General features: G+C 36.3%; 1 protein-coding gene across 1 annotated transcript; it reads right to left on the bottom strand.

Annotated features, from left to right (window-relative positions):
• Positions 1-777: 777 nt before the first annotated feature.
• LOC110786248 (uncharacterized) lies at positions 778-21,449 on the bottom strand. Its single transcript, XM_021990779.2, has 20 exons — positions 21,293-21,449; positions 20,979-21,091; positions 19,285-19,360; positions 19,046-19,188; positions 18,169-18,255; positions 15,226-15,309; positions 14,037-14,244; positions 12,102-12,187; positions 11,545-11,776; positions 11,321-11,444; positions 9,430-9,566; positions 6,483-6,591; positions 5,554-5,596; positions 5,239-5,404; positions 4,786-4,856; positions 4,521-4,614; positions 2,289-2,501; positions 1,707-1,916; positions 1,248-1,571; positions 778-1,147 (listed from the first exon to the last, which is right to left on the bottom strand). The coding sequence occupies exons 1-20, from the start codon at positions 21,329-21,331 to the stop codon at positions 1,022-1,024; spliced, it is 2,685 nt and encodes an 894-aa protein (XP_021846471.2). The 5' UTR covers positions 21,332-21,449; the 3' UTR covers positions 778-1,021.
• Between the last annotated feature and the right edge of the window lie 6,361 nt (positions 21,450-27,810).

The following is a 27,810-nucleotide window of genomic DNA, read 5'->3' as shown; positions in this document are numbered from 1 at the left end:
AAATGACCGTAAAATCACCTGAATTATTAAAGAAAACACAAACGGGGCGTAATAGAGTACGACAACGATAACTTATGCAAACGTGACCTTAAATGCAACTAAAATGATATAAATGCCTAATAATGCAATCTTAATGCGCCTAAAATACCCTATACAAATATGACTCGTCAGGAAGAAGGATAAATCTTCCAACACGAAGGAGTCGAATGCAGGGGCTGAGTGGTTTGGATCATGGGAGGGTCATCTCAGGGAAGGCAGCTAGCATATATTTGCAGCAACACCCGCTACAGGCTAAAACCATGGCTCTTTGACCTGCGCTCCAGGATATGAAAGTGTTGAAAGACCGTATGTATGTGTGGACAAACTCGGTGGAACTGGTGAGAGAAATTGAAGATCCAACTCGAGCTAAAATGGAAATTCAAATGCTCATTTTGGATATTGTATGTATTGTTCGTAGTCTTGATTATTTTTGCATTTCTAAGGTTCCTAGATTACTAGAGCCCACAACCTAGCCATCAAGGATAGGAAAAGGGCCTAGTTTGTTTGTGCTTTTACTTCTGCCTAAAAATAAAAAAAACCCCAAAAAAAAACATTGCATGCAACATGGACATTATATTATTCCTTAGTAAGGAAAATTAAGTTTTGTTTCAAGAGTTTTCAAATTAATTACAATCTCTAACAAACAACCCAAGTTGGAGGAGATGGGGCATATTTACTTAATGCTTTGAGCCTTTGAGAGTTTAGATTCCTTAGCAAACTTTCAACAGATGACAAAGAACGGAGAAACTTAACCATCTAAAACATCGAAAAAAGAATGTTGTTTAGCCTTTCAAAGAGACATAAGAACAGGGAATCCATTTACAAGATGAAACATATCCACAAGGATGACACATTTTTACAAAAAGGATAACTTGCAGCTCTCGTTATAGAAACACAATGGATACACGCCGAATTGTTCAGGGGTGACTGATTAATGTTTTCCAAAACTTGTCCGTCTCACTAAGGCAGCAATATTGTTTCACTAGAACATCTTATATACACCATTCTTTTGGTATACCACAAAGTCACCTTCAAGGTCAACAAGCAAAGTGTGTATTGATTCTTCACTTGAATCTCTGAAGTGTTGTATGATATCTTGCAAAGCAACCTGCAGAAGCCAGAGGCGATGATGTCATAACTAAGATGCTTAATATGTTTTTGGTAATATTTCAGAGGGTATTGTTGTCGAAGAGAGGAAACACACTTACCCCATTATCATAGTTTTTAAGCCATTCTACTATAGAACTCTGAGTGGCTTCCATTATACTGCGACTATCATTTCCTATTTCAACTTTGCAACGCTTCGATCTAAGCATATCGCCGTCATAATCACTTTCTTCATCCTCTCCCTTCTTTGGCAATTTACTATCTGAGTTACAAGAATCTTCAGCAACACATGAAGCCAAAGAGTTTGGTGATGATACAGCTGCTTCAGGAACTTCGTTCATTTTCTCTGGATGATTGAGTTCAGATGGAGAAGAGATACCACAGCTTAGCATTGTAAGACCTGCCTTTATATGTGAATAATTTACCTGCCATCAGTAACCCTTATTAGTATTTAGTATGATAATAAAAAAACTGAAAAAGAAAACAGAATTTCTATTGAAAACAAGGCACCATCAAATAGAAAGGGACATAATTAAACATAATTCTTGTACAGAACTCACATTTTCAGGTAATTCGTCTTTAATAGGCTTCAACTTTTCGGTGGAGCCAACCTTTGTTACTGCATTTAAGATACTCGTGAACATATCAGGTGTTAGTTCAATCTCAGCACAAAATCTGAGCCAATCAGTTGCTAAACCTTCTTGAAAAGCCTCCAGGAGATAGCTGAGGACAGTTCCTTCTTTAATTGGGGCAGATCTACCAGGGAAATTCTGTCATGAAAAAACATAGATAGGAAGTACAGTTGGAGTCAGAAATAGTAGTAGGTGTATTCCGGAAGATCTAACATTACTTATGTAAAAATAAAACCATATAGTCAAATAAATCATACAGTACTCGTGCACTAAAAGATCAGGGTAGGCACCCACTCTCATTCCCGCTTTACTCCCCTTCCTCCAACAGCATGGTCTAGTGGCCTACTTTACATAGTTACATGTTACCAGGAAAAAAAATATATACACAATTGCATGACATCCCCACTACAAGACACAATTTTCTGAACGGAGAAAACAACAGGAAACATAAATACCAACAAAGTATGCAGCAAGAAGGAAAAGAGAGAGCATCAAAAGGATAAAGCATACAGCGATTTTCTCAATCGAGTGTCCATCTTCATGCCACATTCTCCATGCTTCAAACTTCGCTGGTGTAAGCTTTTTCGGATAGGCTTGAACTGGAGTCACCTTTTTCACTGAAACATTTTGTATTATAATCTCCCCATCCAAAGACATATTAAGATCTTGTGCAACATTCCGAATAGCTTGAAGAAAATGATCCCCATGTGTTGTGACAAAATGCTGCAACATTTTATGGAAGATTCAGCCAAAAACCTTCTATCTTATTAATGAACATGATCAAAATTCAAATTTAAATTATATATATATATATATATATATATATATATATATATATATATATATATTTAAATTATATATATTAAAAAAAAAAAAAAAAAACTAGAGATCACAAGAGACATTGAACAATCAGAAAGCTTCGTGTAAGAGAAACTAATTTTTCAAATATGCGGGTCAATTTGTAGGACGATGCATGGCAGTCAGTCAGTCACTGCTTTCAAATATAGCATAAAACTAACTGGAATAACACCAAAGACGATGCTTGGAGTGTGGGTAATGAAATAAGGGCGGTAATAGTAGACAAAATAAAGAGAATGGAGATGGGTGGAGGTGGTAGCAGATAGGATGAGGTGGTGATTACGTAGGGAGGGAGAAATGGGGGAATCACCCTAGAATAGCAATTACCAACAAAAATGTGGTAATAATTCTCCTATCCTTCAACTTTACACCATCGGTACTTCATCTCATCTAGCACCACCTTCATCCTTCTTCATTTTCTTTATTTTGTCCCCCTTTCATTACCCTCAATCTAAGCATGCCATTAGCAAACATGAAACATAAACTTTCAAGCATTTCCTAGAGAAATTTGGTTATTGTATAGACACCATATGATGGAAACTAACACCCACAGTAAGCTATTCATAACTCTGGTTTTGGTTTATTGTAATTCAACTTTATCAATTGCAAATTCACAATGGTTTCTTTTAATTTGGTATGCATGGAGGATCCTGAGCCTGTAAAATTTTCTCAATAAGAAACTAATACATAGAAATAGTATGGAATGTGATGTATCACTATCCATTATCCACTATCCATTATCCACTATCCACAATACACAAAGTTGAAGGGATGAACTTCCCTTTATCAGCAAAACTGAAAAAAATTCATATTGGACAACTCTTCAGTCAGAATAACAATGATTAAATGTTTAGTTCAAATTCTTATGACCTCAAATGCTACATCACCACCCCTAGCTACCTTGCTTTAGGGCTACATTCTACCATTACAATAAACTATAACACTAATAGCTTCGGTCGCACAAGTCAATAACTTTTTTATGTAAGAAAACTGTTTTAATGTAACTAGAAAAGAGGAATACAGCAAGAGGACAAGGTCTTCTTAGCACCAATCAAATGCAGCCGATCCTGATAACGGAACTGGGATGATAGTATGGTGTGTGGTAGTATCCTAGAAAAAACATCAGTTATTATTTAAGTCCTAGAGCTTTTCTCAGGCACGAAGGCACCATGGGCCCATAAATAAGCATTACAAGTACTTCAAACAAATGATTTTTTAGAAGGCATTGAGATTTGAGAAATCAATAGGACTTCAAACATATGTTCTCTACTTCTCGTAACTTAAAACCCAAAATTGCTGTTGAGTCAAATTCCAATGAAGAAAGTACCTGTTGACAACTTAGGCAGTTTGCAAATAATTATGCAAGCTGGAAAGAGAAGGAATTATGCGTTTTTACTAAAAAAGATTCCCTGGTCATACTGTTTCAGCCAAACAAGGACAGCACAGTTTCACATTGAAGTCCATTCAATTGTACCATGCCAAATACAACGTTGAGTTAATATGCCAGCCTTACGGCATAGTATGAACTCTCTCTCTCTCTCTCTCTCTCTCTCTCTCTCTCTATATATATATATATATATATATATAGAAGAATAACTAAGAGTATTGATTGATGGATCTACAACAGGAGATAAGACAAATTGGATTCCATATTTAACAAAAGTCAAAGTTGCAATTCCAAGAAAGATAGGGAGAGATTCCTCAATGATCTCACGGTTAAGAGTTGGATGATGCAGGAGTCAGGACCACAATATTACCGTAGTAGATAATCCATAAGAAAGGAAAAATTATAAAAATATATTAGAAAGGCAGAAAAACACTATCGTACTTGAAGGGGGAGGCTACTTGCTGCAGAGAATATTAGTTACTTTCCAGTTGACATACCTGGTTGACACCATCAATATTTGCTAATCTTGCTCTTGTAGATGGTCTAACTAATGCAAATTTTTTAATGGTAGCCTCACCACAGATTGCATATCTGCAGGATGAAAAATAGGGATCAGATAACAATATATATTCAAAACCTTGTGAAGGTTAGTTAAATTTCTTCAGGCCCCCAAAGGGTCTTCCTAGGTGTGTATTGAATATTGATGAAACTCAAATCTTTTACCAGAATTCAAGGAGGAAAATAGAAGCAAAGAAAACCTACGGAGCAGTTCCAGTGGCTCTCGCAACCTTTGCCCTCTCTTCTAAAAGTGTGTGATAAAGTTGAACCTCAGCCTATATACAAGAAGTTGACATAAAAGTCACAAGATAAAATGGGCAAAACAAAACAGAAAAAGCAGGAGACACAATCATGTCACAACCAACATATATTAACTCCACTGACAAGGGATCTCATTCATTACTACCCAAGTCTCTAGATCAAGCACTTGTACAACTCTGATTTCCTAGCAGATACAAACGTCCACTTGACCAAAGCTTTGAAAATGCTATCTACCAAAACAATTCCTACCCAATAGAATATGTTCATGCATAAATTCACTCTTGCCTCCTAGGACTTGCATTTCTATCACATGCGTAAAAGCCAACGACAGTGTACTAAATACACACAACCTACTTATAACATGAACATAATACTTTGCACACAAATATTACCAACCTCTGCTAATCCTTCACATTCGGAGGATGTCAAAGTTTTCAAGCCTTCAACTTGACCTGGTAAACCTTCTTCTTCCTCATTCATTTCCTCGATTATAGGCAGGAATAAAGGTGGTTGACAATCAGGTCCTGCAGAATTTAGGTATTGCACTCCTTTGGTGCTGACACTGGTGCATCAAGAATCCATGAATAAAGAACACGCCCAAATGTTTACAGAAGATATGGCCAAGTAGCTCGCAAATGAAGATATACTGAGCAATAAAGACAAAAAAGAAATCCAGTCATAGACTGGTTTATACGTAAATAGATGATTCACCTCACAAATCTGTAAACGTCACTAATTGTCTCTTTCAGGTAATCTGTATTTTTATCACAAAAAGTTTCCAATTAGCATCTGAACTTTACCAAGAAGCAGATATCTCAGCTATTACCAAAACAATAAAATAAAATAAAAAATATATAATAATGAATAAGGCAAGCACAACAAACCCTCAATGTTAACATATTCACATATGAGAAGATGAACATCAAAGTGACAACAATACACGCAAAATTCAGCTACTTTGTTCATCATAATCTTAGTGGACTTCTCATCCTGTAGCTTATCTCACAGGACTAGAAAGCCACTTAGTATCTTTACGTCCTAAGGCTGCAAGGCTGTACACCACTAGGGTCTAAAACACAAAAATAATGACTTGTAATTGGTTTCTTGAGAAAATTGTGTATCCTCTACAACTGCTATTTCACTATTAACACAATTTTATTCTTAGCTAAGGTTTTTATGTGTTTTTCCAAGAACTGTTTACACTAAAATGACTTGTAAATCAGCACCCAAAATTCCTTTGACACATAACTTCAAAAGTCTAGCTAAAATTATGAAATGAAACAATGTCACAACTCACAGCAATCTTGTCTGCTCCGTCACATAACAATAGATGAAACAACAATCCTTATGTGAAATCAGCATTTTTGGTGAAAACAACTAGAAAAGGATTTATTCCTTATGCAACTTTTTAAAGATGGAACAGTCTGTATATTTCATGACATTTTACAGGCATGGGTATATTAATAAACATAAATTTTATTAACAAATTGTTAACCTGATGGAAAAAATCCGGAGTATAATAACTGTACAAGACATTGTCAATAAAGCATAAACTGTTTTAAATGTAGAAGTGAATTGAATATTTTCAAGTATTTTACATAATTAGTTTATGTTCAACAATTGAATAATCATTTAGTTACCATGAGAAATCAATTGGGAACCTAGTGACTTCCACCAATTTGAAGAGTAAGCCTTCCCAAGGCCATGCAGTGGAAGCCTGTCAAACTGAGCATCAACTATTCTTTTTGACTGTAAAATGAAGACAACAAAAAACAAAGAAGAGGCTTGTCAGTGTTCAAGGAACAAGAAAGACAGACACGAGGATACAATAAGAAATAGGTTCTGAAACACAGGAACAAATCAACAGTTAAGCATAAATTTTTACTCCTGTACCATTTATGATTAATAGCAATTAATATTGATACCAAATAACCAATCATGCCGTAAAAATCAATAGTTAAGCATGAAATATTACTCCTGTACCATTTACAGCAATTGATATTGATACCAAATCATCAATAATACCATACTGACCAAACGGCCTAGTAAAGAACAAAACCCACACAAAAAGCAAACAACGGAGCTATTGCTTGCATTTTATGGGTTTTTATGACATTTAAAATGCTACAATCTGTTAATATCACGTACCATGATATCATCTCAACAAGAAATGTCTAGCAAATGATGACAGTCAGCTGTTTACAGGACAAATGGGAACATCTTGGATGTTTAAAGAAAGCTTGCATAAAAACAAAATACAAAGCCAAAGAAATCCTGAAACTTTAACCATAGTTAACTGTTTACATGACAAAGGGTTTAAAGCTTGCTACAAAATAAACTCAATACCCTTTGCTAGAGGATTAAATTAATATTATAGACTTTGCTAGATGCGGGTGACACTAAAATCTCAGAGCATCTTGAGCCCTTGGTCCATTTGGCAAGCGGTAGCCAGTAGTAAATATAGGTAATGGTAATGAAATTAGATGTAATTTTGCAAAGAAAGTCACATTCCAATGTCAATATTAATACATTCACAATTTTAATATCATCCGTTACTATATTTACAAAGTTGGAGGTGGCATTGAGTTGTAATGGAAATAATGAAGAAAAAACACGTTTGGTGGTAAGACTCCAGTACCATAATCATTGACATGAGAATTTTCTATCAAAAGAAAAAAGAAAACTAGACCAGGTAGGAAAAAGAATCACTAAATAGCTAGAAGAGGTAAGAATATTTAGAGTGAAATTCACAGATCAAAAGGGGTACTAAATCTCTTCTGCGTCAACACATTCCAAATGCAATGTAAAGGTAAGCTTATTGTGACATGAAGACAGAAAATCATCTGCAATGCCGCGAGAGTAATTTGTCCACCATTATCACAATTGCTATTTGCCACTTCATCCGGGATTTAAAAGTTAAAACCCTGGATCAAGGTAGAGGTAAATACTCAATGACTAAAAGTAAGCCATTAGTCTATAAAATAGCCATTTTCTATTGAATTATGGTTTTCCACGATTTAAAGAATCACATACACCAGGGACATGCCAGGTCTAAATGCGTATGAGATAATGAGAAAGTTGTTCATGGGGAATATTCTGCATAACTACTATTTTTTTATTTTTTTTGGCAATTCAAAATCGATTGTATTAAAACCAGGAATATCCTTGGAACCCAAGGAAACAAATACAGCAAAAAAAAAAACCAAAGCCTAGCCTTACAACAAGGCAAAGACCCCAAACAACAAAAAGCCAAAAGGCCACTCCAAAAAAACAACAAACACCACTAACAGATTAGGAGCTGCAACATTTCTGCAGAACACCTGCAAGCAACATGAAACAAAATGTTTCTAGCCAACTGCACACTAGGAGCACAAGTCCCAGTAACAGATTAAAAGCTGCAGCATTTCTGCACAACTACTATTCTAGTACAAATAAAGCCAGGTTTAAATGCTACCATTTATGGGGAATACTTATACTTAGCAGCAAATCATCTACTATTCTAGAAGGTATCCGCACCCTTTCAATGTAGGGCACTAGACCTAAATTGTGGCATATGCATGTATTTGAGCATTGAAGTCAACCTAAGACCACGGCAACACTATGATGCGAACCTGAAGAAATCCACGGAACACCTACAGATATGGTCAGAAAAGCGCATAAGCACTTCATGCAACGCATCTTAACCAACAATCCCCCCACCCCTCAAGCATGCATCCCTTACTAAAGTGTACCAGAGAAAGAACGTAATCTGCCATACAATCAACATCTCCCCGACTATCTCTTGCAGGGATTACACGAAAAATACCAACTATCACCCCATAAAGTACCCAGGATAAATATAGCTGAGAAATCAGCCACTAGCATTAGATGTAATCTTTCCTAAGGCTTTTCCAAGTGAGCAGGCATGGAACCAAATACTTGCAACCCAAGAAAGTGGAAGTTGCTAAAATGATAATCAGGACTTTTCTTGCTCCACTTCACATTGTCACACTTCCTTTCCAGGGCAGTCAAGATGGGTCTTCACTAACATAAAAAAGAAACATAAAACTCTATCAATAGACTTCAACTTCTCCAATTCTTCGAGATCTATAGTTCAGTAAATTTTGAAATTAAGATCTATTAAAAATTCATAATCAAACGTGAAATGCCTCTTGAAAGGCTCCCACCATAGCAGTGTAAGGGAGTTGGATGTATGCAGCCTTAAACCCTACATTAACAGAGAAACAGAGTTAAGGCTACCCGCTCTTCTTTCTTTCCTCGCGGGCAGGTAGGAGCCTTTGCATTTTTTTAGAGTACTAGAATGTATACACGAGCGTGACTGATGAAGAACTAAGCAAAATATCTTTTAGTGGTAGGAGGCCTATTCAGTGATTCTGAAGAAAGAAAATGGATACCAGAAGGATCAAAGGTAAGCATCGACTTTCCAGGTTGCAATGACTTTTAAACAACTTGAGAAGGGTCTTGCTAACGGATATGAAAGGAATTTAAGCCGGTAAATAAGAGAACTAGGGTCCAAGTTTCTCTATTACCTCAAAACTTAAAGTGACCAACCACAAAACATGCAGCATAAAATTTGATAAAGCTTACCCGAGATCCCCGAAGAACATCTATAGGCAAATTGAGACCCCAATTACCCCTACATGAATGAATACAAGCCATTAGAAGATAAGCTTCTTTAGACATGTCTCGCTCCGTCCGGGTAGTAGTGCAATTGTCACAATTTCCTGCAGGCACAGTGTGAAATGATTAAAATGTATTTAGAATAGCTAAATTTTGGTTTAGAATGAGCTTATAGTTGTTAAGGCTGCAGCAAAAACAATCTTTTAAAGATGGGATTTATTTTTGCAATTCTAAAATGAGTCTAGTAAAATAGATGGTAATAGCAAAGGAAATCCATTTTCAGCCAGAAAGAGACAATCTTTATCTTTGTCCTTGCTTAAAACTATACTACTTACAACCTTTACTCCATTTACGATACCACTACCACTTTCCATCATTTATAAACATTTTTCCTTAGCACAGACACTAGTTCTTTTATGGTTTGGGTTTTTAGCTGCTTATACACAGCATTAACACAAAAAAGAGCAAACAGGAATGAAAGCAAGGCATGCATTAAATACATACTACCTTCATTTCAAAATAGTTGCACCATTTTGACTTTCAAGTTTGCCAGAGAAAATTTTTGACCTCTAATATCTCTAGTTTTTATGTCATCAATAGGATTTTGATATTTACCACCTTTTAAGTTTCAGGTTTTTGTATTTACCACCTTATAAATGTAATTTCATATTTACCATCTTAATTTTATGAAACGTTTTATATTCCCGCCTTTTAACGAACTCCATTCAAATTTCTTTCTAGTGGACCCTATTTAACTAAGTTCTTTAATTGGAAACCTAAAAATGAAAGAAGTTGGTTAAATGGGGCCCACATAGACAGAAAATTTGATAAAATCCGTTAAAAAGTGGTGAATATAAAACGCTTCATAAAATTAAGGTGGTAAATATGAAAGTAATTTATAAGGTGGTAACGACAAAAAAAAAATGAAACTTAAAAGGTGATAAAATTGAAAAAATCACAATTCTTACAACTTTCTACATACTCACAAAGTAATATGAAAAAATCATCAGCAATATTATGATAAAATTGATCTTTTGAAAATTGATTGAGGCTAATCCTTAAAACTTTCTACATACCCACAATTCTTTTTATATATTCATAAAAATATGTGATCAAAGTTAGTAAATGACTAGCGTTAAATATCAAAATGGTCAACTTTTTTGAAACGAAGGTATTATTAGCTTAGGTTTTGAGGAATTATTCTCAGCAGGAAGGGAGTGATTACATTTTATTCGTTCATGGTACAAATATTCCTTCTTTTTTTTTACAAGTAAAAAAGAAAAAATAATGTAGGGAATTTAGGTGATTTTTCTTTTTCAAAATGCTGTGCATGTGACCAGTATATAAGGTACTGCAAATATGCAGAAGCTTAGATCATTGAACCAAGAAACTTTGCAGCAGTAGAGGTGTAGTTCTAACAGCATTTGGTTGACAAACTTAGGATAAAGGTAGAATTCTACAACCCAAAATGTGCATTTCTGTAGACTGGAGAAGTACTACAACCAAAGCAATCAATTATGAGAATCCTCAAATTATGTAAACCTTAGAAGAGATCTACACAAAGCAAAATCTAGTAAAAGAAAATCACTCTTATCACTGCCTTAGGTAACGTCTCCTACACTTAATCTATTTACATGGGTAACGTCTCCTATACTGAACAGAGTTAATAAAAAGATGAGAGTATACAATTTTGGAACTTGATCTTCTACCAGACAGACTACATGCGATTGTCAGAAAATCAGAGATGTACTAACAATGCTCGTCTACAGAGTTGTGTAAGCAGTTACCTTGCCCATTTTTAATGTTCGCCAGGAGGCAGTATTTTAGTTATGTTAATAAAGCTGATTCAATGACATACCACAATTTTCTGCTGGAACTTTTTCACCAAAGTGTTCAAGTAAGAACTTCCTTCTGCACGTTGTCAGCAAGCAATACTTTTGTGCTTTCATCAGTGAATCGACAACAGCTTTTCGTTGATTTTCCTACAAATTTTAACACAAAGGGGAATATTGACATCCGGTTCAGCAGAGAAAAAATCTGAAGCTTCAGCAGAAAAAATACACTAGGTTCATAGTCTCATACTGTATGCAATCCACTGCAATAAAAGTCAGATTTTGTGAAGTCACTTCTCGTGTAATAGAGCCAGCAGATAGATGCTATACCATCTCTCCCACATCGCCCGCTCTCCTGGTAATACGTCTCCAAACTCTTCGAGCAACCATAATGTATCACTTGTCTTATGTTTGGCTTATCAATTCCCATGCCAAATGCAATAGTAGCAACCATGACATTCAATTCATCTCTAATAAATAATCTGGAAGAAAAAATGAGAAAAGTTTACGACTTCTGAATTTTCTGATACAAGAAAATAGGCCAACCATGCTTCCAACTTTCATCAAGTGTTAACAAAAAAAGGAAATTTTTTTTGCCATTAACTACAAGATCATGAAAAAGAGGAGTAAACAAAAAAGAAAGGATACAAGGAAATGATACTGAAGCTTACAGCAAGAACTTTTTTCCCTAACTATCAGATCATGAAACTAGGAAGGAAAAAATGGGAAACGGACACATGGATATGAATACTGAAGCTTACAGCAAGTAACAAAATGACCAATGAGAAATATAGTCTATGTAAGTACCTGTGTGCCTCTTCCCGAGCTCCACTACCCATTTGACCATGATACATTCCAGTCTTGATTCCTGCGCTTTCCAGCAAATGATGTATCTAAAAAAGGAACAGAAGCCAGTTTACAAAGACAGACAGACATTGAAGAGAGAGAGAGAGAGAGAGAGAGAGAGAGAGAGAGAGAGAGAGAGAGCTTGAGGCACATGCCCCACACATTTACTTCTTCAAATTAATAATCCATGTTCTGTTTTCATTTTCCTTCTTGGTTCTGGATTTTGGTCTATGAATAGTTAAAAATCATGTTTGTCCAAGAAGCATATATTTCCCTAAAGAAAACCAGAGACGTTCACTAGAAGAGCATTTTGCGCTTATTCTTTCATGAAGATGCGAGGTTACACATCAAGTTCAAAGTTTCAAAAGACGTTTGTTCTGGGAAAAGATTTAGTTCAACACGCAACAAACCCATCTTATCATCCAACATAGGATGGCAAATAACATATGACTAATAAATTCCCCTCCACGATCTTTGCACTCAACCCCACCCCACCCCCATCCTGCACCCCAATCCCCCCCCTCCCCCAATGGCCCCTTCAAAAAACTTACTTCCTCCATTCTTTTTTAATGGACACATTTTAGTTATTTTTAGTTGACACATTTTAGTTTTTGGTAAATTTTGTAGTGTACAGTGTACAATTCCTATTCTACCCTTGTCCATGATCCATATTTACTCCCTCTACACACTCTTCACAGCCAGCTTCATCCTCCTCCCCTCTCCCTTCACTCTACAACTTTCCTCTTCACGCCTCCTCCACCCTCCTCCCTTCTTCCCTCCGCCGCCTTCGAAGGTAACTCTTGCCGCAACTGGTCGACAAAATTGCCAAAATTGGGTTCATGGGGTAGGTTTGGCTGAAGATACAAGATTTAATTCCACCATAGCCAAATTCGACCTACATGCCCTCAGTGTTGTAGTAAAAAAGGCCATACACATGATGGTACTTTTCTCTCTCCTCTGTTTCTCTATTTTGAACTAGGGGCAGATCATCCTTCAAAAAATAACTTCAGATCTGGTATTTTTCTCTATGCTTTGGGTATTTTTCTTAGATTTTGAATTTTTTGCAAAAATAATTAAGATGGTAGGGAGCACTGGTGATAGTTTAATGGTGTAACACTCTAGGCCGTGGTTGTGTAAGTGGTGGTGATGGTGTCTTCTACAGAGGTGGAGGGGGTGGAAATGTCAGAGGATGGATTGGTTTAGAACCTGGTTTCTCCTGCCCAAACACAACGGACCACCCTTTGAGGTTGGTGATGTTGATGGAGTGGAGGCTGTGGACTCGGTGGCCGATTTGGTAGAGTGTGGTAGCTAACGTTGAGTCACCGATAGAGCGGAGCTCCTTACTTCTTAGGGTCTGTCAATTTCTCAAGGAGATGGGTATATCAGTAAGTGGGTTAGTGGGAAGGGGTACTCTTGTCTCCAGCATCTCTCTTGCAACCCTCCTTAATATAGTGTATTAACTAAAAAGTAACGGTTGCAATGTTTTTTTAATGGTACCCCCCGCCATCCTGAAGTTATGATCAGTGTTTCTAAGTGGTAGTACTATACACAAGTAAGAGCCTAATACTTCCCAAACACAGTTGAAAAATGGGCATATCAGGATGTACTTGAGACGAAAACAATGCAACGAACAAAGTCTCATTTTTTTCCCCACTCCCAAAGTACATTGAACATTTCTAGACAATTCACTTTGTAGCGTGTCTCCGGGATACCAACCCAGCCCAAGAAGCACTGATGCCATTCAAACGACTTAGGTTACTATTTAGTATTTACTGAAGAGCCTAGCATGGATTTATCCTTCTTCAGTTTGAATAAACTGAACATCTTTTACCATTTTAAAATTGATATTTTGCACTTGTTGAATAGCTCATGCTTCTCTACTAAGGTTATATGTACCTGCTCAACATCTTTAATTGTAAGGCAGTAAATGATGGTTGATCCAGAACTAGCCACAGATTTTGAAACTTCTTGTACAAGCTCGTCTAGGAACGGATAGCCTCGATTAAAAGATTTCACGCCATAAAAGATATTTTTACGATCAAATGAGCCTATAGCAACATAAGGATCCTTCATCTTCAATGACTTAATTATGTCTAATCGGACCCTACAGCCATAAAAACAAAAATTAGAAGACGACCTGTTAATCAGAAACGTACAGGATACTTACATACAAATCTAGGAGTGGCCATAGACAAAAAAAGTTATTTCATGAAGATATGATCTTCAGTTAAGTAAAAGAAGAAAAAGTCACATTCAGGTTTGGCACATGAACACAATCATAATTTTAAGTAATTCATAGGATTAACAAAATTCCCTACGGTGAACTATTATCTAATAGGCAAACATTCTACCATAAGATATGTACGATATATACAATCCAAAGCCAGTAAAAATTGTAAGGTTATCAAAACATTATTGCAAGGTTTAGTAAATATTGGCAGTTTTCTAATCACAAACTGTGGCCTTTAGATCCATTGTGTTTATTCTGCATTTCTGCTGCAACAAGAACTCCATGTGTGGCTACAAAATCATCTCACGAGTAGTAGGACAGACAAAACGGATAAAGTGGCAAAATCAAGTTACAGAAAAGTAGAAAACAAAGGTGAGAGAGAAAGAAGTTTGTCAGGGATGAAAAGTGGAAGTGGTGATAGCCATATGCAGCGAAGAAGGAAAATAACAGACCCACTAGAATGAAAAGTCGAAGGTCATATCTTAATTCTAAAGACAAATACAAAAAGGTCAAAACCTCGACAACACAAACTCTACTTACTTGATATCTTTCAACGCTCTTGTTTCATGAGAAATCGATTACTTGTAGCAAGTACAAGAGCCAAAGAGATAGAAAGTATTCCCACAGTCCAAAATGAAAAATTGCTTATAGTTCTGTCTAACACCTCCAAAATGATAGCCAAACTACTAGAATCGTCAAATTCAGGCCCTCTCATTCCTTTGTCCCTTGAAAATAACACGAGACAAGTCTTTAAAAAACTTTGAATTCCAAGGATGGACAACCTTTTGGCTTTTGGAGATAGAGGGAACGTTGTCTGAAAATATCCATCTAAATAAAAATGATAAGTTCACTTACTTGTCTGTAGCCGTTGCAGTCAAGCTCACAAATGGAACATCCGAGAGAATGGGACGCAACTTGTCCAGTTGTTTATACTCCATCCTGGAGAGATTTGGAGAAGGCATGTCAAAAAATTACACATTAAGTAGAAAATAAAACTTGTCAGGGAGTGTGGAGTGTGGACCAAGGATAATTCTATGCTCAACAGATTCAGGCCAGAACAAATATGTATGATCAAGCAAATTGCTAACAGAGATAAAATCTAAAGACACCAGGATCATGGCCAAAATCTATGTTACAAGGCCAAGATTTATGTTATAACTATTATTGTCTCCCCTGTACAAGAAGCAAAGTTATGCGCACCGCAAGCATCTACCTCAACAATCATTCAACAATAGTAATCAAATGCTGACTTCCCAACGACCCAGAATAAATCAGACTGTTTATTTTTGGTAACTAAATTAGACAATTTATTAAAACCAAACCATCTCAGAGGGTGATCATAACACCATGCACTGTCAACAAGAACCTCAGAGCCTCTTAATTGGCTAGTCCAGTGTATAAAAAGGCGTGGAAAAGGTGCGCCTAGGCTCTAAGGTGCAAGGCGTTTGGAGCCATCGCCTTTTATTGTCTGGGCGAGGCGATTTTGATGAGGCGCAAAAAGGCGCACCTCCTGACGCACACACCATTTTTTCACTTTTTTTTTTTTTACTTTTTATTAGGGCGCCTCACTTCAATGAGGCGCACCGAGGCGCGCCTGAGGCGCTGGGAACTCCAAATCGCCTTGGTGTGCCTTGAGCCTTTTTATACATTGCTAGTCAATGGTGTCATTAGACAATACAGAATATAAATAAACAGTTCCTGCATTCGCGCTCCTCTAGGATTTAGGCGATGTTTGGTTCAGAGGATACATGTTAAAGTGTTGAACTGAATTTGATTATAACAAACAACAACAATAAAGCCTTAGTCCCAAAATGATTTGGGGTCGGCTAACATGAATCGTCGTAGGAGATCGTCATTGTCACCAATCAAACCAGAAAGGAGTAGGAAGTAAAAAAAAGAAAAAAAACAAGGAAGAGAAAGTGAATGAATGAAAACTTCAGGAGACACAGAGGAGGAAAAAAGGAGGAAGTTAAGGCATGTAGCAGAAATATAGCATTCATGTTCATGTAAAGAGAATCTTTTTCACCCTTCAGAAAATAACTTTCATCTAACAAAATTATTTCCTTTACAAACCAAACAAAGAAAATGGGAAAATAGTGAAAAGCTAATATTTTGTTCCCGAAAAAATATTTCCCTTCCCTCAACCAAACACAGGTTCGATGATCCTATAAACAACCGAACAAGGACATAGCATTCAGAAAAACACTTGAATAAACAGGACCCCTAATTTCCAAAAATCTATGTAACTTCTCATGTTTCTTGTGGACAACATAATTTAGTTGTGGACAACAACACAATTTATGTCAACAGGCAAGAATACAAGTCGTGCCAATATTAGGTCAATGCGAATTCATACCAAAGCCAGGAAACAATTTAGGCAAATTGGATAATTGCGGTGGTTATCGCTTTTGGGTCCCGTTATCGCTTTTGGGTCAATTGAAAACAACCTCTCTGCAATTGCAGGGGTAAGGTTGCGTACACGCGACCCCCCTTACCCCACGTCTTGCGGGAGCTTTTTTGAGGCAATGGGGTAATGATAATGATAATGATAATGAATAATTGCGGTAGTTTGCGTTGCTATAAGAAGTTGCTGCTATAAAGTTCTTTGGGTCAACGCTTTAAATGGATGGATAGTATAATTGACGCAATTATTCTATATTTAGCTATCAACTTGTTTGCTAATATTTTTCTTTCCTAGTTTATTATTAGACCAATTGTAATTAACAAATTAGATATATTTTGGTATGTAACAATCTCTAAAATTATTTATTTACTCCTATGGAGCAAGTATAATTCTAGTAGACGATGATTTCTAATTTAGCCTATAAAAGGAGGTTAGGCCTAGCTAGAAAATAAGAGGGGAAAACTAATGGTGAAAGGAATCATCAAATAAGGTTGTGTTATTTTGAAGGAATTTGTAATACAATATTATTTGAGAGGAGGACATATAAATTTCCTCCTTTCTCGCTTGTCTCTTTTATTATTGTTATTTTGCTATTTGTTCTACGTTGTATTCGCAGGGTTTGTTCATAATCCTTCGTGGTACATATTGGTTATAACAAACTGTTCGTTTATATCCGTGGAGAATTTCAGGAACAAATAAAATGTAGAAGCTTTTAAAGGGAAGACGAAATTCTCGTTGTGACTTGTGGCACATATAATTAATGATATTCTTATACATCAAGGTTTTCACAAGACTTCGAAGATAGGAAACCCGGTTAGACGGACAAAGACAAGTGGGAGGATATGCAACTACGCGATACTAGTACGATCGGAATGGCTCTTGCATCGAAGATCAAGTACAACATCTTAGAGGATAATAGCCCAAAAATGTTGTGGAACAAATTGACTAAGATGTACGCATCTAAGTCATTGGCCAACAAGTTGTTCTTGATGGACTTGTATTCACTCGAGATGGAGGAAAGTGGCGCACTACAAGATCATTTAAATAAGTTTAATAGCCTAATCACCCAATTGGTGAGGAAAGATGTGAAGATCGAGGAAGACATGACAATTTTATTGTTGACTTCTCTCCCTATAAAGTATAACTCTGTGATAACTAGTATACTTGTAAGGAAGACAACAATTGCTTAGGACGATATTGTAGTGATAAATTAGATCTAATGTTCGAAATGTTCATGCACTCAAATTTTATGGCCAGTACCCTAGAGCTTACCATATTAAATTCATGAAAACAAACACAAAACACTATAGATATAGTGCATGCCGTAGAAGACATGTATACAAGAAATTAGAAGCTACTAGCTATAAATGCAAAAGAAATATGACCCTTATAACCTGAAATCATGACCCCACTCTGATATGCAATGTCCTTCATCAACAGCAAAAAGACAAATTCCGGCCTTGAGCAGTTTTTTCCAAAAGCTGAAAAGATGAGACAAAGGACATAGATTAAAGAAGAGGCAGAAAAGCTCCAGTTATCCAACCGTTACAAGCAGGAAGATGAATGGGATGTATCAACTATTAGAAAAGATCATGTCAGAAACAGCAATGAGAAACCTTCTAATCTCCAAAAACAATGCACCTTATGTTCAATTTTAGAGATTGTAGCTGATGTCCATAATGAGTATGGGTAATATGACCGTATACTCCATGGAAGAAAAGAAAGACAAAGAAAATAAAACTCACTATCACATGGATATAAACCAAGAAAAAGGGCTAGTAGCAAAACAAGTATTATGGCCTAAGCAAGGAAGAAGAAGAAGCAAATAAGTGGTAGGGTAAGAACAGTAAAAAGCTGATCGCTCAAATAATATTAAATAGCAGAAGCTTAATTCATGAAGCGGACCACATGTGAGGTTAACAATGTAGTTTTACAAGAATAACTCACAAAAGGATCATATAAAAGTCCTGAGAAAGGAAAATATCTCAAAAATAAACCAGTTGCTTGTCAGGAATATAAACACAGCACTAATTTATTGTGTTCTCTCTTGAAATCCCAAGATGAACACTATATCTACTGACAAGAAGAACATATACAATAATTTGGGTATGATTAGAAGAACACTAAAAGATGCAAATATTCAGTGTATGGTATGTGTATGTCATGAAAGTTCCAGGAAACATCACCACCTCATTCTGAAAAACGCATTATAAACAGGTAAATTGCGACTTAAACAAGAAAAATGAGGGCAATAAGTGATGCAAAAGGCACCTGTTAGGAATTGTGCATGCTTTCTCTGGGGTCATGAACAACAAACTATAAAAGCCAGACTCGGCTTTGGTCTGCACAGTTTTATCAGTTTGAGTAGAGGCTAGGTACTCCGCTTGGATGCCACGTTGTTTTAAAGCCATTACCTATTAGTCATTCGACTCATACCCATCAATCATTAATTTGAGAGCTAGAAGCCCACCATAGAAATAACAAAGACATGTGATTATCAAGGAGATTACCTGATCTTGCATCAAAGATATCAGAGGACTGACCACAATGCCTGTATTCCCAGCAATCAAAGGAGGAACTTGATAGCTGCATTAAGAAGGTTCAAGCAAGAAATTAGAATAATAATCCATGAAAGAAACCAAGCCAAGGCACAAAAGTTAATTACCAGGAGAAATGGTAAACAAATGAAGAAACAAAAAATAAATGTCAGAGCAGAAAACAGGGATTTTTAAAAACAAAAGTAAACAAATGAAATAGGAAAAGCAAACAGACATTGATTTAAGAGCACCGGAAAAAATATTCTCCTTCCACTGTGAAATAATAGTCAAACTTCAAATATACGGTTTAAGATGTCCGTAAAATTGGTCACATTCCCTCACATAGAATGGATTATGGTCAAGTTTCCAGACATTCTTCCACTAAAATATAGTGGAAAGAAATTGGAAGGAGAAAACTATTCTGAACGACATTTAAGTTAAATTATAGTGAACCCTTAATGCTAATGTGTTAGGAGACTTCGGACAATGTGACTATTAATTCCGGGCAAAACGAGTATAAATCAAAAAGATGAGTTCACAACTGCACTCTTTAAGAAACTGCCTTTTATTTTTGACATAGAATTTACGGATATTTCATGAAATACCCTCGAGTTTTTCCATAATTCACCAAACGCCCATCAAGTTTCAATAATTCATAAAATACCCCTCACAATTCGTACAAATACCCAACATACCCTTACTAATAACGGACCGTTAGTCTGCCGTTAGCCAAGTTTTCAATTCACCCAAATGCCCCTATTCTGAAACTTATTTCACCAAATGCCCCTATTGTGAAACTTATTTCACCAAATGCCCCAAACTTAACTATAGCTATTTTGATGTTTCAGCGACTAGTTTTTGTGTTTGAAAGGTAGCTGTTGGTCACGGTTGACTATAAAAGCCCCTTTGCTGAATGGTTCTTGTAAGTTAGATGTTATTTTGATTTGCTTTGCTAATTTCATAAGATTTTTGTCATGAGTTTTCTTTCAAAATCATCATCTACACCCAATTAGTCCACATATATTAGAGTACCTACCAAACTTCAACCTCCATTCCTACCAGAATAACAAAATTTGTTAGGTACCCTAATATATGTGGACTCATTGGGTGTGGAAGATGATTTTGAAAGAAAACTCATGACACAAATCTTATGAAATTAGCAAAGTAAAGTAAAATAACATCTAAAATACAAGAACCATTCAGCAAAGGGGTTTTTATAGCCAACCATGACCAAGAACCACTTTTCAAACACAAAAACTAGCCGCCGGAACATCAGAATAGCTATATTTAAATTTGGGGCATTTGGTGAAATAAGTTTCCTAATAGGGGCATTTGGTGAAATAAGTTTCAGAATAGGGGCATTTGGGTGAATTGGAAACTTGGCTAACGGCAGACTAACGGCCCGTTATTAGTAAGGGTATGTTGGGTATTTGTACGAATTGTGAGGGGTATTTTATGAATTATTGAAACTTGATGGGCGTTTGGTGAATTATGGCAAAACTCGAGGACATTTCATGAAATTTCCGTAGAATTTAAAAAACCCCAATAACCACAGCTAACATTTGCTTCCATAACAAATTTGATAAACTATTCTAATGAAAATGGAAAAAAATTATAATTTCACACAAATTGGAGTACAAAACTAATTGAAAAATAAACAAACTCACCAAAGGGACTTGCCACTACCAGTTGCCATAACAACCAAACAATCTCTTCCCTCCATAATTTTCTCAATCACTTCCTTTTGATACGGCCGAAAACTAGAAAACCCAAAAAATTTCTGCAACCCAGTTTATACAAATTAAACGTTAATTGAGTAATAAAGACATATTTCACATTAAACCCCACAAATGAAAAGGAATTTCAATGAAAAAGCGGGCAATTTAAGTGAATTAATAAAATAAATAAATAAAATGAGCCCTAGAATTTTTATTTGTTTTTGAACAAATTGCGAAAAACAATTACGAAAAGACTGACTTACTTTGAGGGCGACATCCATTTGAGAAATTGAGGGTTTCATGCTTTGAGATTAAACGTCGCTTCTGCTAATTAACTGGAAAATGTGAGAGTAGCTTTTAAGTTTCAAGTGAAAAAGGAGTGTGTACTATTATGAAGTTGTTGCTCCACTTGCTCGTTCCTTCTATAAAGGTCAAGGTCGACTTGTTTTTCCCGCCATTTTGTCTTCTTGGCCAAGGGTAGTCCCTGTTCGGCAAAATTAGCGGTAGCGGTTAGCGGTTGAGTAGCAGGTAGCAGGTAGCGGTTAGAGTAGCAAGTAGCGGTGAATAATAGCGGTTAACGGTTAGCTGTCAAAGTAGCGGTAACTAATATAAGTGTTCGGTAAAAGTAGCGGTTGATATTATAAAATAAAAATAAAAGCTAGAATATTATTTAAAACTTTATTATAAATTTGTCAAAAGCTACTCGCTACCTTAAACGCTACTAATTTTAACGTTTGACAAAAGTTACTCAACCGCTACCTCAACCGCTAACCGCTACCTAAGTCGCTACTTTACCAAACACTTACAAATTTTACAAGTAGCGTCTTGACTAGGTCAAAACGCTACCCGCTACCTCAAACGCTACCGCCGAACACGCCCAATCTATACTAGTATACTAGATTACTAGTTTTATATGCACGCTATACGTGCGAGATTATATAAAAACTAAAAATTGCGTTATGACAAACTAATCACAATAAATAATATGTTAGGAAAATTGTTCATAACGTTCATATGAATAAAAATTAAATACAATAACAGCTGGATAAGAAAAGCATTTACATAATGAAACAATGTAATACACGTACTATATGACGAAAAATCTAAATTGTAGTACTAAAGTAAAAAAAATTAATATATAACTAATGTGTTTCACTTTTCTTTTTTTCCCGCAATGTACTTAGCTAATCACATGTTTAAGGCTCAATTGATTTGCAACACATAACTAACATTATAGGATTACTCTGAATTTAAATCTTCAATTGGTGGGGGTAGCACCCATGAAAAACTCTGTTTTCGAAGATTTGAGAGTACTTTCTTTGACCTGATTGTGTCCTAAGCTGCATAAAATTAGAAATTTCTTTAATTTAAATACATACAATAGGGCTGAAACCTATTAAAGTATTAATTTTAATTATATCAGTACCCAAACAACCTAAAAGAAGTATAGTATAGATGTATAATGGTGATAAAAGCAATGACAATGTAGATTTAAGATTACAGCGTTCTCAGGAACACTAACCACTTGTCTTTATTGGTTTTCCTTTTCTGCTTCGAACTTCCCGGTAACTGACTGACTGCTTTAGGTTCCTGCTGCGATTTCTCCGGAGTTTCCCCTTAGATTCCCTGATTTAGGCTTGTGAATTGGCTATAACTTTGACAAAATCTAGGATAGATTGTGTGTTTATACGGACAGAGTCTGCTTAACATGAGTTAATACAGCACATGTTTAAAGCTTCGGTCGATACTCAAGCATAGGTTTTGGTTGATATTTCGTTGATATTGTGTACCTATTTTCATAGTTTAAGGGTTGTATTTATAGTGTAATCGGTCAAAATAAGATAGATGTTTGAAGAGATTGAGCTTTGGTGAACTGAAATTGCAGCGCTACAAATTTCTAGCGCGGGCCTTGTGAGTCGGTGGCAACTCATTAGAATTGTACCCATGTCGTGATCGGTTGAGAACCAAACTTTAGTGCCATAACAAAGTGGCGCAAGTATTTGTGCGCTGGAAATAAGCGACGCATGTATGCCATTGTTAGAATTTTCTAGCGCTGGTAAAATCTACCCGCATGTTTTCCAGATCCTTCCAGTTTGTTCCGAATTTCTATCTCATTCACTATTTTATCTCTTTGACGCTATTGGTTGGAGTACAACTCTTGTCCTTTCTCAATGATTAATTGTGATGCAATGTAATCACTTCGAAAATATATCTTGTACGACTTCTATTTTAGATAGCGGTTAAACATAGCAGTTACTATAAATAGAAGTTACTAAATATGGAAATATAGGTTTCAGGGTCACGCCAGTTAGTCACAGGTCGTTCGTCGCGAAGTTAAGAAAATGTTGACAAGCAGTGTTTGGTTTAACTCACCGCTTCGGGCCTAGGGGACAAATGTAGGTGTCTACATGTGCATATACCAAAATTAGCTGCAAATCCGCGCAAGAAAATCCCCCTATCATCTCGTAGGACATTGAGTGCATACCATACTTCCTCTACTCAGGCTGGTGCATAAGAATGCACTAGTGTCAACCGGTATGTCATTAGTTCTTCCAGACAAAGGAGTTTCTCCATCTCCAATTCCACCACAGGATTGTTGCGAAGCATAGAGGTCATTTCTCTGTAAAGATAGGCCTTCCGCCTTTAAGTTTCTTATAATCCATTCCTGAAGATTGCCCATGTAGAAGGAAGGGTAGTTAGCCGAGCCACCAACACTAGACCAAGTTCCCCTTGCAGCTTGACAGTCACGGAGCATGTGTAAGAGAGAATCATCAACATCCCTATTACAACGTTTACACCTTGGATCATCAGTTAATCTTCTTTTATATCTGTTAGAGTTGCATAGCGCTCGATCATGGAGAAGTAACCAGATGAAAACACGCACCCTTTATTGTACTGGAGCTTTCCATACAATCCAGGAGGTGCTTGCTGGTATATTATCTTCATCCTTCATGATCTGTAGGGCATACTTAATAGAAATTTTCCCGGACTTGGATCCCTTCTAGTATCTCAAATCGCCAGCATCCTCATCATTGACAAGCTGATGATCTGCAATTTCTTTTAGAGTATTTGTTGGGAGTAAGTGCGCAAATAACCCCCACTTCCAGGCAGCCCCAATCTCCCACATGTCTTCTACTGTTGCTCCACCTATAGTATATGGAATATGTTTAGTTGCTAACTCTCTAAGAGGGACGCCCGTTGCCCAACAATGATCCCAAAAAAGTGTGGTACGCATGTTTCCTATTGCCACTGTTGATCCTTTCTTTAACCATTGAGCGTTGTCTGTTATACCCTGTAACACCCCGACAATTCTCCTTTTTCTAAAATAACCTTTTTATAAATATAACCATAGAGAATTATCAAAGTATTATCGCCCGTGTGAAAACGTAACGGCTTATTCAGAATTTTGCAGCGGAAAACATAAAACTAACTTTTAGGTTTATAAATAATCGATTACAGATTTAATCCCAAAAACCAATCAACGAAAATAAGGAAATGTAAATAGTACGACAAGTTTAAAGTCCAATTTAACAAACCCAAGTCACTTAGTAAAACAAAATAAATACAAGCTCTCTAATCCCGATCCCAATGATGCATCATCTTCAAACCTGTAGATGGCAACGCTTATTGATCCTTAGAGACTGCTCACCAAAATGGGTCATCACAGGATCAATAAGGCATAGCCATGAATCCATGATCAACACACACAAACAAAGCACGTAATCAGCAAAGCTGAGTACTACATACTAAATCAATAATAATCCTAACATGATTCTATTAAACGATCAATCCTAACATGATACAAATAAAACATAAGTAAGGGCAGGCAAAACATATTAATTTGAAGACCACACTTGACTAGACTAGGCTAGACTGGACTAGAACTTTTATAATAATAATATTATTTTAATTGAAATAGTCAATGGACCGAGTTGTCTAGCTAAAAGATTCACTAAGGAAGATGAGGTACGGGCGCGACTCCGTAAACTCAGTGACCTACGATATCGAGGAACTTTTGAATAAAAATAGAACACGGTGATCATTCCGGTCCCAAAAAAGGCCATGGGCTACCACCATGAACCCCAACTCCTGTTTGTCCGTCACTTCAGACGTGCACATTCTAAAGCTATTGCTACTCAGTTTCACTTTACATGATTTACAGATTAAATCTCTGTTGTGACTCAACAATCACGTAAGGCATACAATCAACAATTATTCACAACTGTTTTTATCTTGGAATTAAGAAAGTGATCACAAAGGTATCAATCAAGACTCATTCCAATTAAATTCAACCTTTCCTTTAATACTGATCAACCCCTCTATATGGGTATAAGGTTTCAACTTACTAAACAAGGTCCTCGGGCCTCATAAAGTAGTGAAAAGCTAAAAGGGAACAACGATCAATCGATTTGAATCAATATATATATAAAATAATCTAGTGTTCCCAACAAACATGTTTGCATCAATGATATACTCATATTTTATATAGTTTTTACCCCCGTCCCGTATGCACTTTTCATCTCATTTGAGCTCTTCGGAGCCTATTTTAGTGCTAATGTGTGTGGTGTAGTGTCTGTTAGTTGCAGTGCTGTTTTTGATGATAATTGATCTTTGGAGGCCTGTTTCTTATCACTCTTGGATGACTACACGGATCCCGGAGCATTGCGGGATGATCTAGCTAGCTTCAAAGGGGCCACGAGCGTCAAACTTGGCCCAAAGGAGTTGGACCTAGGCCTCAAGTTCAAACTCAAGGCAATTGCGTCAGCTTGAGCTCAAAACCTGTGGCCCCGGTTTTCGGAAACCGGCAGGTTTTGAGAATTGAAGGAAATCTATCTTAAGTGCGAAACCGGCAGGTTTGGAGAAACCTGTGGCCCCGGTTTTCGCTACCTGTTACTTTTGAGGCACCTGACTGGGCCGAAAACCGGCCGGTTTCTGGAAACCGGGGTGCCCGGTTTTCGGCCCCTTTGCGTCTTCTTTTGCTTAGTTACTCCGTGGGATTAAGGGGAGGCTTATATATATATTTAGTGTTTTTTTTTGTACGGGATCTCTTCGCTCCGAATTTCGTATTATGATTGCTTAGCTTAAAACTTCAATTTTTATTTTCTCCAAACACTCAACTTTTAATTAATTAAAGATTCAAACTTTCAGCTAATCGTTTCGTTCTTCGTTTTAGGTATTACTTTATTCCTTATTTTATTATTCAATCTTAATCATGTTTTTATTTAATATGTTTATTTGGTTTAATTTAAATATGTGTGAGTAGTTGATTTTCTAGGGTTTTGGGAATCCATGAACGAATGTGAAAGGATGATTAATTGTTGTTGATTGTTGGTTTAGCTGTTAATTCCTATTGATTGCCCTTATCTACTTTGCAATTAGATTTGCGCAGGTTTGATTGTATTAGTTTCGCAATATCAAATTAAGATTCGAGAGATGCAATTTGATGTTTAGGCTTGTTTCAATAGGTAGAATTGGGATTAATACGTAGCGAGAGCCCGTTAATTCTAAGTCTATGATTAGTATCGATTCGAGAGAGCATGCTGGTCTAATTAACTGTTATATTGATTGTTATCGATTGTTGTCGTCCTGGAATGTTGTTCATCGGTGAACCTATGCCCTAGACCTTTTAATATCTGATTTCTTCCTATTTTATTATCGTCCTAGTTATATTATACAAATCAATCCATATTCTTGTTTCCCAATAGTCTAGAATTGCCGATTAATAGTAGAAAGAACATTGTTTCCCTGTGGATACGATCCCTGCTTCCCATGCTATATTTTTAGTTGGTGAACGTTAGGTTTATCTTTGATAGGAGTGCGATTTAGCCTGTCAATCAATCATCCATACTAACATGCTATAATTCTCATAACGAAATATATGTTCAACATGTCCATCCAACAATATTAAACATGTAATTTCAACATAATCAAGTTCATCAACAATTTCAACATGGTTTCAACAAATAACAAACATCTCCGAGCACACAGGTATGTACGTACCTTGTGTAAACAAATTGAGAGGCCACTTTAACGATTTCAAAAGTCGTCTACACAAAATTTTCCGCCTAAAACAACCAATAAAGGTTCCCAATCAACTTCCAATAATTCACAGCAATAATAAAGTATTCTAAATACATCCTAAACATATTTAGAACATTCCTCAATATCCAAACTTAACTACTAAATCTCCTAGCATAGTGATTACTTCACTAACGATCACGAATTATCATAAATTCCAATATAACACGCAATTTACAATTTCCAGCAATATAAAATAGTTTCAAACTACTCCAAAAAATATCCAACATGCTTAAAATCATAAAAATGATAACTTTCATAATTTATAATCAGCCTACTATGATTTTAAAACTATTAAAACCTTAAAATTCATGTTTTTAATAATTAAAATCCTTATTTTAATTCAATTATATAAATCTGAAAATTAAATTATTAATTATGCAAAATATATAATCTGAAATTCATAACTTAATAATAAAAACTATAATTTAATTCAATAAAAACACGAATTATATTAATAAAACGTAATTAAAACATTTAATTAGTTTTAAGGGTTAAGAATTAACCAAAAGAGAGAATGAGAGGTGGCTGGCCGGAGGTAGCTGGCGGCGCGGCAACAGGGACTGGTTCTGGGCAGTCGGCGGCGGCGCGGCTGGTTGTTGGTGGCCAGCGGCGGTTGCTACGGATGGTGGTGTCGTGAGCAAGAAGCAAGCCAATGGGAGGACCGCTTGCGTGTGGAAGGGTTGCGAAGATTGGTGTTGGT

Source organism: Spinacia oleracea, chromosome 4 (genome assembly GCF_020520425.1).
Source record: "Spinacia oleracea cultivar Varoflay chromosome 4, BTI_SOV_V1, whole genome shotgun sequence".
Classification (NCBI taxonomy): domain Eukaryota; kingdom Viridiplantae; phylum Streptophyta; class Magnoliopsida; order Caryophyllales; family Amaranthaceae; genus Spinacia; species Spinacia oleracea.
The sequence above is the reverse complement of the archived record's forward strand: the minus strand, read 5'-3'. Positions and strand labels throughout refer to the sequence as shown.

Bases quoted from the DNA above. Each gene is read 5' to 3' on its own strand.
- LOC110786248 (XM_021990779.2), bottom strand. From the start codon at position 21,331: ATGAAACCCTCAATTTCTCAAATGGATGTCGCCCTCAAA. The intron at 6,592-9,429 runs GTAAGCTTTATC...TTCATTTTACAG, and splicing joins ATGTTCTTCGGGGATCTCGG to TCAAAAAGAATAGTTGATGC. The intron at 2,502-4,520 runs GTATGTCAACTG...AAAATGTTGCAG, and splicing joins ATATTGATGGTGTCAACCAG to CATTTTGTCACAACACATGG.